This window comes from Equus caballus, chromosome 29 (genome assembly GCF_041296265.1).
Source record: "Equus caballus isolate H_3958 breed thoroughbred chromosome 29, TB-T2T, whole genome shotgun sequence".
NCBI classification, from domain to species: domain Eukaryota; kingdom Metazoa; phylum Chordata; class Mammalia; order Perissodactyla; family Equidae; genus Equus; species Equus caballus.
Window position 1 is genome coordinate 37,696,090 of NC_091712.1, and position 13,848 is coordinate 37,709,937.

At 39.1% G+C, this 13,848-nt stretch overlaps 1 protein-coding gene across 2 annotated transcripts in view; it reads left to right on the top strand.

The window, feature by feature from the left end:
* Positions 1 to 12,252, top strand: part of KIN (Kin17 DNA and RNA binding protein) — a 32,841-nt gene extending 20,589 nt beyond the window's left edge. The window contains exons 8-13 of one of the 2 annotated variants that reach the window (XM_001916725.6): positions 250 to 379; positions 2,355 to 2,405; positions 5,187 to 5,255; positions 6,798 to 6,897; positions 8,303 to 8,403; positions 11,900 to 12,252. In XM_001916725.6, coding sequence (XP_001916760.1) covers positions 250 to 379; positions 2,355 to 2,405; positions 5,187 to 5,255; positions 6,798 to 6,897; positions 8,303 to 8,403; positions 11,900 to 11,962 — 514 coding nt within the window. In that variant the 3' untranslated portion in view covers positions 11,963 to 12,252. Of the gene's footprint in view, positions 1 to 249; positions 380 to 2,354; positions 2,406 to 5,186; positions 5,256 to 6,797; positions 6,898 to 8,302; positions 8,404 to 9,381 lie in introns of both variants that reach the window. The other variant, XM_014737096.3, reaches the window with a different exon arrangement.
* The last annotated feature ends 1,596 nt before the right edge of the window (positions 12,253 to 13,848 follow it).

A 13,848-nucleotide genomic window follows, 5' to 3' on the forward strand; every position in this document is an offset into this window, starting at 1 on the left:
TAACGCCAGAGCCGAAGCTGTCGTCACTCCACTGCACTGGTTATAGCGGCACTAACTGGGGGTGGGGAGAAGGGAGAGGGAGGAAGACAGGAAGGACGTGTTCTTGTGGTGCTTACAGCTGTGTAAGAGATACAGACAGGTCCTGCTTGGCCTTGACTAATCTGTTATAAATTAATCACGTAACAGATTTCTTCTGTATTGTTCCTCTGTAGATAGTTTGTTAACAAGCACAGTTCTTCTTTTTATCAGTTCTTTGGGACCAAGTGCATTGAAGACCATAGGAAATGCAGCTTCAGTGAAACGGAAGGAATCTTCCCAGAGCTCCACTCAGTCGAAAGAAAAGAAGAAAAAGAAGTCTGCCCTCGATGAGATCATGGAGGTACAGTTTCTGAGCTGCTTTCGACTCCTTAGCAATTAAGAGGAATGATATAGTTCACACCAAGGGAAGTTAAATAGTTTCACCACTTACTAGATTACTATACAGTTAGAAAAATATGCATGTACTGGGTTAGGGAAAAGCAGCCAGACGCAGTTACATCAGAACAGAGTTGGAGCCCCTCCCAACTGTATATTTTCTTGCCTCGAGTGCTGCCTTTAAAGCTCTCTGTGGGGTTGTGGTCAGTAGAGTTCAATCAGAAGGACGCCAGTGGTGCGTGGGGCTAGAAATGCAAGCTCTGTCCCCCTCTGGGGCTCTATGAAATTGGCATCCTCCATGGACCCCCCTCCCACCACCACCAACCACCTCCTAGCCAGCAAGAGGAAGCTGTGATGTATTTTCTAATTTGATTTGACCTGATGGCTCAGTTAATGTGATTGATCATTGAAAACCTATGATTATCTGGATCCAGGGCCATACTTTGACTCTGAAACTCTAGAGCAGTTCTGCAGAAGGTTCTTGATATACTCCTAAATATTCCTTTCTCCCCCCAACCCATAGGCTTGCCTTATCAATGAATGTAGGAAGTAAGTGGAAGAGAGGAGGAAGGCCAGGCAAAGAGAAAGAATACCTGGATACAGAAGCTAACATTTTTCCTTGTAATATAATTTCCTCTAGTCTCCCCATCCCTTTTCTTCACTTGTGAAGGGAGAGGAGGTAACTGTTGGTTTCCCCTGTTACTGAGTCCTCACACAATGTGGGGCAGTCTGAAAAGCTTGAAGTGAAGTGTAAGATGTGTACCCTAAGAGATGTGGTCCTTCCATCATGCAGCAGATAGTGAGTCACTGTTAGGGGCTGGGCGTTGTGCGAGTCCTGGGTCTGGAGAGTAGGGAGAAAAACACAGTCCCTGTGTGTCACGGAGCTTTCATTGTAGCGAGAGAGACACACCATGGCCAAGTGAACCAGTAAATGCGTAATTACAAAATGCTAAGTGCTGAGGAGGTCTGAGGGCTGGGAGTGGGGAGGTCACGTGGGGAAAGTTGCTAAAGGCAGGGAGCATCTCTAAGGCAAGCATCCGAAGGAAGATCCATATGGCTCAAGCACGGTGAGCACGAGAGTGGTCGCATTTGAGGTTAGAGAGAGTTAGGGCAACACTGTAGGGGTCGTAAGACTGTGACAACACCGTAGAGGTTGTAAGACTCTTGACAACACTATCAAGGTCATAAGCCATGACAGGGAGTCTTTGAGCTTAATTCAGAGTAAAAGGGAAAGCCAGATCCTCTTCCTTTGAATATAATATATGCTAAGTTTAGAATGTTCCTTGTTCATTTTGGGAAGTTGGAGGAATTAAAATGAGGTTTAGAATCAAACAAAAATTACATTGTTCCATCCCATTGAAAGTTGGTACTTCTGGTTTAGTAAGCAGTTGAGAAAGATGGGCATGCTCTATAGCTGTAATGGCCAGTCAGCTCTTTTTTCTTTTGATCACTCTCTTTTGTTTTTTTGGTGAGGAGGATTGGCCCTGAGCTAACATCTGTTGCCAGTCTTCTTTTTTTTTTTTTCCCTCCCCAAAGCCCCAGTACATAGTTGTAGATCCTAGTTGTAAGTCCTTCTAATTCTTCTCTGTGGGATGCCGCCACAGCATGGCTTGATAAGCAGTGTATAGGTCCACGCCCAGGATCTGAACTGGCAAACCCCAGGCTGCCAAAGCAGAGCATGTGAACTTAACCACCCAGCCACCGGATCAACCCCTTGATCACCCTGGCCCATATTGCATACTTTTTTTAATTCAAGTTTTTTTTTTAATCAAAACCTAATTGCAAAAAATATTTATTTGTATTTATCAGAGCTTGCAAATTATATTGATCTTCGGTGAAGTGTGTGTTTTATGGTATTTGTTTGCTAAATAGAATGGTATTTGAAGATAAATTGAGGATTTTACAGAGGTGACTTTATGAATGTCTTGTGTATCCTACAGATTGAAGAAGAAAAGAAAAGAGCTGCCCGCACAGACTACTGGCTACAGCCTGTACGTGTTCAGTTGGAGCTTCTTGAGTTCTAAATGTACTTTTAAGTGAATGATTTAAGTAGCATTTGGTATAAATGACTGAATTTCTCAAATATATGTAAATTACATAGATAGATTCATAACTTTAATGACTCCTTTCTACCTGATCTTAAGTATTGGTTGTACCCTTATCAGAGGGGAACTTCATATGTATAGACCAGTAATGTTCCTTGAGTGTAGCGGGAAATTTGTTCATGGACTCCTTGAATTTAAGTCTGGAATTATTTTCAGTTTTAGCTATAAGACAAAGGGTTACGTTTTCACAAATGGGATTGAAAGGTAGAATTGTAAATGCAGACGTATTTTTTTTTCCAACTTATAGCTTATTGAACTTAGAATACCCCTTTGGGTGCTCTGTCGAAAAAAGCAGGTTTTAATTTTACAGACTCAAGGAAAGCTTTGTATTTTATTGTGTATTTATTACTACTTATTATTTTAAGATAATTTTCAAACATTTAAATAATTTTAAAAATTATTATTTATTGATACTCTGTTTTGAACTTACTGAGATGTGAAGTTTTCATGGAACTTTCAGGGTGCCTAGTTATTTTTAAAGGAGCTGGTTTGATCAGTAATCAACTTTACAGTAAAGTAAAAAGTAGTGTGTCATTTAGATAATTTCTGATTTGGAAAATAAGATTAATAATAACCTTGAAGGTCAGAAACTCCAAAGTTCTGATTCAGATCTTCAAAGGCATTCTCCCATTAGCTTGAAAATAGTTTAGCTTCCATGTCTTAGTTTATGTCCTTAGACAATGGGAACCATTTCTACCTGTGGATCATGTGAAGGATCATGAAATAAGTTATTTAATATGAAAATACTTGCTGTGTTAAATAGAAAATAAGCACTTTGTATGAATTATTTCGGTTAATTCTTGTGTCAGCCCTGTAAGTTAATTACTGTTATTATCCCCATTTTACAGCTGAGAAAACTGAGGCATAAAGTATTAGAGTGATTTCCCAAGGTCCTTTAGAAAATGGGACCCGGGATCCCCTGGGAGTGGCTTCTGCTCTCCACTGGTGGCCAGCTCTGCTTCTTTGTGCCTTAGTCACCCCGACTCCTGTCTCTGAGCAGAAGTTTGAGTGAAGATTAGAAAAGAAAGAACTACCCGGGGTTATTTTGATTTGTTTTCCCTGTTGGAGTAGCTGGTATTTGAATATTAATAGTTTCATATATTGTTTATGAAAATGTAAGCAAGAATTTTGCTTAAAGCAGTAGTTCTTTTCCAGAGAGTAATTCAAAAATTTTTTCAAAATATGTATACTTCAGTACTGCCACCATCCTGTGTCCTGGGGTGAAATGCATATTTTGACTTACCTCCTAGGTGATTCTGAGATGTGCCCTTGGTTAAGAACCATTGGTTCAAAAGGAAAACAAACCAAAAGCAAAAAAAAAAAAGGCAAGCATTCCAAGTTTTAGTTGGTTCAAAAAGGATTGTCTCTTCCCACTGACAAGCTTTTCAATTACATTTTATTTTCTGTTTGGTAACTTTCTCATATCATAAATTATTCAGATTTTCTTCATAGTTCCTCTTACAGAGTGTTACATTAAAAGTGAGAATCAGCCAATGGTGCTCGTGTGTCTCACTCTGAAATGGGCAATATGTTTGTTAAAATAACCTGCAGCCCACAGAGCTAGATTGGAGAGCTTCATTTTTTAAACTCAGGAAAGAAAGGTTTTGAACAGATCTATTGTGAGCAAGTGTCAATAAGTACAATGACTTAATGAGTTATCTTTTAAATTATAAGTGTGTACCCATGAGAGCCTTTGAGAAATTTAGCCCGGAAATATTCTGGCTAAATCAGAGAAACTGTTTTCACGTTATTTGGCTTCATTTAGAATGTCTTAGTAGAATACAGGCTTAAGAATAAGACCATTCAAGTCTTCTCTTAAACATATTTTTCTACTATTAAATGTCCTACTTCCAAAGTCCTCACTGAATTTTTGTTAATATAATTTTTAGCCTGGCTTAATGAAGGACTGGGGACCACCTGGTACCTCTGTTGTATTCACTTGAATTAGCAAATATAGGATCAGAGTAGTGAACATAGCGTGAAGTTAGGTGATTTAATTTTCATTATCAGCTGTTAGCTCGACCAAATCGGGAAAACAACACTGAAGAAGCCGAGTCAGAGTGCTTTAGTATGAAATCAGCCCAGATTTCTCTCCCGTTTGAGAAGTAGATGCTCAGAAGAACCATGCTTTTAGCAGGAACTAATCTGGAGGAATCTCATCTGTATCAAAAATTGAAAGCAACATAATGAGAAAAGGGCGTTGTGGAAAGGAGCACCCGTGAGCTGAGAGGCCCCATTTCTGCATTTCCCAGTGAGGCTGTTGCCACGTGAGTTCGCGTCAGCAGCCGACACCTACAGTGCAGTTCACTTACTTGGATGCAGAGGAAGAAAGACGCTGCCTATGAAAGACCTGAATTAATAGAGTCGAGATTGACAGATAGAAGTGCTCGATTTCAAGAAACCTTCACTGGGGAAATGAGCCGTGAGATATATATTTTTTTCCTCCTGGTGACCATGTTGAATAAAAAGAGAAAGAAGGAGTGAAAGGTTACTAAGGAAATGTTTTACCATTGTTAGGAAGGCTTAGAACTTCAAAATTTCATAGTTAGCAGAGCGGTTACATTTTACAATGATTTTTGGTGAACATGGTTTAAGATGAAGATGTAAAACAGAAAAGATAATTTTTGTCGTTCCTTTCATCTTGATTTTTTTGTTGTTATTTTCTAGGAAATCATCGTGAAAATTATAACCAAAAAACTTGGAGAGAAATATCATAAGAAAAAGTGCATTGTTAAGGTAAGGACTTGAAGTTATAAATGAAATTTGTGAAAAGGCCTGGGGTGCAGTGAGTAAAGCCTTTTTGGTATTCCTTAAAAATCAAGTCCTGGGGCCAGCTTCATGGTGTAGTGGTTAAGTTCGTGCACTCTGCGGTTTGTAGGTTTGGATCCTGGGTGTGGGATCTCAAGCCACACTGTGGCAGTGTCCCACATAAAACAGAGGAAGATCGGCACAGATGTTAGCTCAATAACAGTCTTCCTCAAGCGAAAAAAAGGAAGACTGGCAACAGATGTAAGCTCAGGGCCAGTCTTTCTCACACACACAAAAAATCAAGTCCTAGTAGCAGAAGCACAGTGTGTCAGGTTCTTGATGGCTCCATAACAGGAAAGCTGGATTCATAATTGTTGGAGAAATATTTCATTTCCAAACATAAGTTTATGCTTAACTTTGGTCTGCTTTCTTACTGGAGCAGATGGTACATGTGAAATCACACTGGCACCTCTTAAAGTCATTGTGCATGCCTTGCTGATCAGTAAGTTGCATTCTCTTTGTTAATGATAGACAATATGTTTATGCCCCCAGAGTTCCAGGGAGGGCTTCCTGTGTTTTGCCTGAGAGACTGTCTTGGCTTCTCTAGAATTTGTTTGTTTGTTTTTCTCAGGAAGACTCACCTTGAGCTATCTGTTGCCAATCTTCCTCTCTCTCTCTGGCTTGAGGAAGATTTGCCCTGAGCTAACATCTGTGCCAGTCTTCCTCTATTTTGTTTATGGGTGGCTGCCACAGCATGGTTGACAAATGGTGTAGGTCCACGCCCAGGATCCAAACCCATGAACCCTGGGCTGCCGAAGTGGAGCATGCCGAACTTAACCACTACACCACTGGGCCAGCCCTGCTAGGATTTTAAAATTTAAAAATCAGCACTCTAGTCCTTTTCTCTATGTTGTGTTTCCTAAATATAGTTTCATTGCAGCACCCAGCCTGTGCATATAAACTGCCCTTCTACTGTACTTGAAGCTAGGCAAAATTATCCCTCTCACTATATTTCTTTTTTTTTTTTAAAGATTGGCACCTGGGCTAACAACTATTGCCAATCTTTTTTTTTTTTTCCTGCTTTATCTCCCCAACCCGCCCCGTACATAGTTGTATGTCTTAGTTACAGGTCCTTCTAGTTGTGGGATGTGGGACGCCACCTCATCGTGGCCTATGAGTGGTGCCATGTCCGCGCCCAGGATCCGAACCCTGGGCCGCCACAGCAGAGCGCGCGAACTTAACCACTCGGCCATGGAGCCGGCCCTCACTGTATTTCTTAAAGTCTCATTCTGAGGTCACCAGTCTTTTATTCTTTACAGATGAAAACCTTAACTAAGTTTTGAACTGAGTTCTTTATTAAGAACCATAGAGAAATCGTATGTGGAATTTAGAAAATAGTGTTGTTTATAGGAGGAGTTATTCTTATCCTTTGATTGGAATTTCATTTGTTTTCATTTTATTTATTTCTGCCCTTTGAAATCTGTGTTCATCCATTTCTTCTATTATAAAAGTGTTGATTTTACGTGACAGGAGGTAATTGACAAATACACAGCGGTTGTAAAGCTGATGGACTCTGGAGACAAGCTGAAGCTGGACCAGACTCATTTAGAAACTGTGATTCCAGCACCGGGTGAGTCTTTCTGCAAGACCATTCAATATGTGTGCCATCGCAATGCATGATGCCATTTTTAAAGCCACAAGTTTTTGACATCACTTGATAGTTATGGATGCAAGTTTCCTTTTTTGAAATATGTAACTGTTGCCTCTTTGACCTCAGGTGATGTGGTAGTTCACTAGTCTGCCAAGAAAGCTATATTTTGGCATGAATAAATTTTTCCTTCCTAGAATCTTTTTTTTTTTTTTCTGCAGCAAAATGCAGACATATCTGGAAAAAATCAATCACATTAGGGTTATTATTAATGTATTTATTTAGCTACCTGAGATAGTAAAGTGAAAGTCTGTGTTATTTTGCTTTTTCTTTTCCTTAATTGTCTTGATGGTAATATTAGTCTCCAAAACTTCCACTTATCAGATCCTTTCCCCCTAGAATAAAACTCATTTTATGGATTAAGAATAATTTTTTTTTCAGCTTTAGTTAGATATAATTGACATACAATAAACTGCACTTGTGTAGAGTATACAGTTTGCTAAGTTTTAACCTGAATACTCCCGTGAAACCATCCCCACAATCACGACAGTGAGTGTGCCCCTCACCCCCCAGTTTCCTCATTTCCCCTTAAAACCCTTCCCTGCCGCCCCTCCGCTCCTGCCTCCCGTGTGCCCCCAGGTACCACCTGTCTGCTTTCTGTCACTATAGATTCATTTGTATTCTTCTAGAATTTTATATGAATAAATCCTACCATGTGTCCTGTGTTTTGGTCTGACTTCTTTCACTAAGTGTAATTATCTGGGATCGTCCTTGTTGTCAGTGCATCTGTGGTTCACGCCTTTCTGTTGCTGAGTCCTGTTTCATTGTGTGGATACACCACTGTTTGTCCAGTCACCTGTTGTGAGATGGACATTTGGGTTGTTTACAGTTTTTGGCTGTTACAAATAAAATTTCTGCGAGCAGTCATGTACAAGTCTTTGTGTGGACCTATGATTTCTTTTCTACTGGGAAAATTCTTAGAAATAGAATGGCTCAGTCATATGGTAGGCATAAGTTTAAATTTTTATGAAACTGCCAAACCATCTTATGATTTTGAAAAGAGACAAAATAAGCTAAATTTTTTCTAATTCCTTCTCGACTCTGAGCATTTCCTCCAAGTCTCTTATACTTCTTGCAATCTAAAATTGAAACGTATCTCTTTGACAAATAACCGAATGAGATGAGGAGTCTTATACTGTTATAGTAATTAAAGTAGCTATAAACTGTGCTTTAGAATATTAGAGCTCTTAAATGATTAAGAACTTTTAAGAGAGAGGTTTTGTTTTTCGTTTTGTTCAGTCAGTGTAATTGCATTTTGCTGTAACAACGTGGAAGAAAAAAGTGGATATTTTCTTTGCATTCAGCGTTATATTCTTTTCTTTTGAAGGAAAAAGAGTTCTCGTTTTAAATGGAGGCTACAGAGGAAATGAAGGTACCTTAGAATCCATCAATGAGAAGACTTTCTCAGCTACTATAGTCATTGAAACTGTAAGTATGTTTACGCAAAGACAAATTTCAAAATGCTTTAAAAATGTGCCATGTTCTTTTTCACTGGATTGGTCCTTGTTTTATTTTAGAGTTTGGGTTTTTTATTTGCTTCTCTCCTATTTGGAAATCTGTAAGATTTTTTTTCTCTGATGACTACCATTGCTAAAATATTTTATTTTCGGGTTTTAAAAGAAATGCATATATGTCTTAGTCCCTTCCAGCTGCTATAGCAAAATACCATAGACCGGGTGGCTAATAAACAACAGAAATCTGTTTCTCTCAATTCTGGAGGCTGGAAGTCCAAGATCAAGGCGCTGATGACACCCTGCTTCCTGCTCCTTGTGTCCTTACATGGTGGAAGGGGCAAGGGAGCTTATTCATGAGGGCTCCGCTCATTACCTAATCACTCCCTAAGGCCCCACCTCCAAACACCATCACATTGGGCATTAGGTTGCCACATAAGAATTTTGGGTGCAACACATCCAGTCTCTAGCAATGCTCATTGTATAAAACCTGAAACAAACAATGTAGTATAAATAATTTAAAAAATTACTTGTAATCCCCCAGTCAAAGGGTAACCCCCATTAATATTTTGGTCTGTTCCTTTCCAGTCTTTGTATTTTATAAAATTGTGTACAATATGGACAGTTTTGATCCTGACTTTTTTCCTCTCACATCTAATATAAAACTCAATTTGGCACGGTATAATTCGTGGGGAATGTATAGTTATAATTAATGGGGAAAAAGCCACAGAGATCAGTTTTTTAAAATGTACCCCCTTCTTTCATGAAGGATTTAAGGTATCTGAGGTCAGTAAAGCAATTAATTTAAGGAAATCTGATGTACAAGTAAAATTGTTTATTGATTAGAACTGGTAGTTCACTGACAGGCCTGTGAGTGAGGCCAAGTGAGACCTAACCTGTCTTCAGAAGGGAAGACCTGAAACGTACCTTTTCCTTTCTGCCTAATTCTTTCTAGAACTCTGGACTCCTGTACTCTGTGTCTTTATCTCTGAGTGAAATACTTTTTCATCTCCAGTACAGTAAGTTTTAGTATTTGGGGGGATAACGGACCACTTGGAGAGTCTAAACAAAATTCTGAACTCTCTCCAAAAAACTGCGCATAACCGCCAAATTTTGTGAGTTTTCTTAAGAAGTTCATAGGCTCCCTAAACCCGTCTGGGGACTGATTAGGGAATGTGTGTCTCAGGAAGGTGTTCTGGAAAAGCCATTTAGGTCCTTACTTGAGATAAATCCCTTTTAAGTAAATTAAGCTTTTCTTTTCTTTTTTTCCCTTTGTCTGGCAATACTAACCTAGAAACTGTCACTGATATAAACTCTATAGGAAAAAAAGGAAAAGAGAAATGTCTTTGAGGAATTTATCAATCTGGCAAAGTTAAGAGACGGAGTTTTTCTGAAAAACTCAGTAAGTTTTTCTCTCTGGCTTAATCATTATAAGGTCATGGAAAATCTCATATTTCCCTGGCAAAGTAATTCTCCTCCACTTTTTAATTTTGTAACACTATGCAGTTTAGATCCTGCTTCATGTTTTCATCTCAGGGAAACTGAAAACAACTGATTACTATTGAGGATGTTCTAGGTTCCATCCAGATGCCTTTGGTTTACAGTTTGTATGATTTTCAAGAGCTGATTTCCTACCGCCCTCGCTATAAACCCACAGTGTCGTCTTCTCTCTAAGGCTTTAATTGCTTTCAGAGCTGCTCTGAGACAGAACCTGCCAGGAAATCCGCATGAAGAGCCTTTCTGGTTGATGACAAAGCAGCATGTCCTCTTGGAAGAGGACACCCACCTGCTGATTTTTTTGGTTTTTCTTTTGCAGCCTGCCTCCATTAACAAATACATATATATATATTTGTATGCACTTGGGTCTCTTTCTCTTATATCTCATGTTTTATCCAAATCACTGCTGTGAAACACATGAGGTTTGCAAGTGATTTCTCCTGTTGTTTTTATCATTTCTGACATCTTAAATTTTAGTATCAGTATCATAGCATTTGAAATTTGCACAGTTATTAAGCATATTTTTTAATATCTAACAAAGTATTCCACAACAGCCTCAGCCTTTCAGCTGATTGCCGAAGGAAGCCACGTGTATGGCTTGTTCTTCTTCCCCAGCTTCATAGTTCATATCATGAAAGTGTACTTGATAGTAGGCCTTCCCGACTGGGTAATCAGAGTCAGCCGGGGTCATGCTTTATCTGGGAACCTACTTCCTTTAAATAAATCACTATTATATATTAAAAGAATGGCATTTTAAAAAGCATTTTTAAGGGAAGGTATGATTCTGAGTAAAAAATGTTAAAATTTCAGTCGGAGATTAGAGTCGTCGTCATTGTCATTATCATCATCATAATCATTTTGTATTTTGCAAGGGAGCTGACCAGCTTTCAAATTTTAACTAAAAGATTTAATAATAAGTGTCGCAGTTATTAAGCTTATGCTCATGTTGTATTCCAGGTATTGTTCTAAGCACTGTATGTGTATCATTCATTTGTATTTCCCAACAACCCAGTACTGTGGATACTGTTACTATCCCCACTAGGGGACAGTGGGGCCCGAGGGACTGAGTCCCCTGCTGAAGGTGGGATTTGAATTGGACAGTCTGGGTCCAGAGCCCGTGTTCGTAGCCTCTGTGTTCCCAGACTCTGTCGGCTTTTATGACGGGCATTGTCTTTCATTAATCCAGTTCTCCTCTTTCCCTTTCTGTTGGGTGTGAAGGGAAGAAGAAAATGTACTTAAAATTGGACTCATTTTCTGGGGTAAAGACCATCCTAGCTATTACAGCTAAGCTAAACAAACATGGTTGTGTATGAGTATACATATTGCTTAAAATTAAACAATGATAATTGCCATAACCAAAAGAAACCCCCAAATTGATGATGGCACAAATATGATAGAAGTTAACTTCTCATTGTAAGAGCCCAAAGTGGATCTTCTTAGGGAACAGCTCTTCTCTAAGGGGTGATGTGTGAGCCCAGGCTCCTTCCAGCTTGTGGCTCCAGCGTCTTCAACAAGTGTCTCTTAGAGTTGCTGTGTCCCTGTGCTTCAGGCCGACCAGAGGGGAATGTGACCGATGGCGTGTGGAGGGTAGCATGACCTGGGTCCGGAAGTGGCACACACACTTCTCTTCATCTCTCTGGGCTAGAGCTTCATCTTATGGCCACACCTAATCACGAGAGCTAGGAAATACGACTGTTTATCCAGGAGCCAGAGGAGATACCGAACCGCCAGCAGGTCTCCACCACAGCATCTGGTGATAACACATGTCACCTATCATTGGAGAAAATGTGGCAGTTCTTAATGAGAATACCATAGAATGTTTTTAAAATTCATAGATATATAGACATGTTTACTCTCCTAATGGTATTTTAGTGATATGGAAAAGACAAATTTTTATCTCTAAGTGTAGCATCTTTTCTTGTCTTTTAAGTGTGTGTGTCTTTTTAAATCTTTTCTTCAATTATTTTAATTTGCAGGGCCCTTTAAAAGGACGCAGAGTTGAAGGAATTCAATATGAAGACATTTCTAAACTTGCCTGAGTTTGAAAATTTGTTAACAACACATTAAAATCCTAAAGCATCAAATTGGTGTTCTCCAAGGCATTACAAGACTCTACTGTGTTAGGGTGTTTCTTTTGTATAAAACAAACGGATTTATTTAAATATTACTGTATAGTTGTTTAGCTAAACTTCTAGAAAAATCTAATTATGTCTCATGAAGTATCAAAACTGTATAGTTTTGTCCCTGTTAATTTTGTCCTTGTTATTTTTGTGTCCTTTGTAACAATTCCTTGATGATTTTTATCTTCATTAAAAGAAGTTATTGTAAAGTGTTTTGTATAAAACAATTCAGAATCATAATTAGAGGAAATCCTTCATATACTCAAAATTTATATTTTCAGTAGTAAAGTAGTAAAGTTGAACTACAAATGTAGTTAAATTTTAAAGTCAAACTATAAATAGAATAACCGCTTTATTGAGAAATAATTCACAATTCCACCCGTTTAAAGTGTACAATGTAGTGGTTTTTTGGTATATTTACAGAATCGTGCAGCCATCACCACTATCTGGTTTTAGAACATTTTCATCACCCCAAAAAGAAACCCTGTACACATAGTCATGCCTGTTCTCCACTCTCCCCAGGCCTTGGCGATCACTGATTTACTTTCTCTGTGGATTTGCCTGTTTGGGACATTACATGTAAATGTAATCATACAGTATGTGGTCTTGTATGACTGGCCTCTTTCACTGAGCATAGTGTTTTCAAGGTTTATCCATGTTGTAGCGTGTGTCAGTACTTCATTCCTTTTCATTGTCGAGTAATATTCCGTTGTATGGACATACCACATTTTTTTAATCCACCCATCAGTTGATGGACATTTTGGTTGTTCCCACTTTGGGGCTATTATGAATGATGCTCCTGTGAACGTTTGTGTAAAAGATTTTATGTGAACATGAGCTCTCAGTTCCTGGACATGGAGTCGCTGAGTCAGACTGTAACTCGTTTTTTACCGTGTGTATCATTTTGAACTGCCAAACTGTGCCACAGTGGCTGCACCATTTTGCAATTCCACCAGCAATGTTGAACTGTTCATTTTTAAATAAGCGGGACAGTATATTATTTAGAGATGCAAAAGACAGGAAACTCACCTCATATTTGCTTATGCAAAAAAAAAAAAAAAAGGAACTTGCCTTAACTGGAGGTAACTTAAAAGGAGTTGCCATAACTGAAAGGGAGCAGAGCCTGGCTTCAGTGCAGTGGGGTTCAGAGTGTGAGCAGCCTTATCAGGCTGTGTCTCCTTGTACCTCTGGCTTCTGTATTGGCTCCATTCTCAGGCATTCTTTCAACAGTGAGATGACTGCCAGCATCTCCAGGTCTACATCTAATCCTATCACAGTTCCAACAAAACAAGACTGGAACTGAGTCCTCTCTGTTCATACCCGGACAAACCACTGTAAATAAAAGGGTTGGAATATACTGATTGGTCAGACTTGGGTTGTATCCCAACCCCACAGCCATGTCTTTTGGACTTAGAGTGGGGAGAAGTGACCAATTCTATTATCAGAAGGTGGGAGAATATATCCTGGTGAACAGAAGCATAAGAGGCTGCAAAAGACAGAGTCATAGGATGGTGTCAGGAGCTTGATGGGAATTCTGGGCTGAATTAAAGCATTTTCACAATAACTTGGCAGCATAGTTCCATGGAAAGGAACTGGGTTTGGAGTTGGGCAGACTTCAGATTGAATCTTGGCTGTTTTATTCACTATCTGTGTAGTCTTAGAAAAGTTAATGTTCTTGAATTTCAGTCTTTTTTTTTTTTCCCCTGAGGAAGATTCGCCCTGAGCTAATATTTGTGCCAGTGTTCCTCTGTTTTGTATGTGAGTTGCTGCCACAGCATGGCTGATGAGTGGTGTAGGTCTGCACC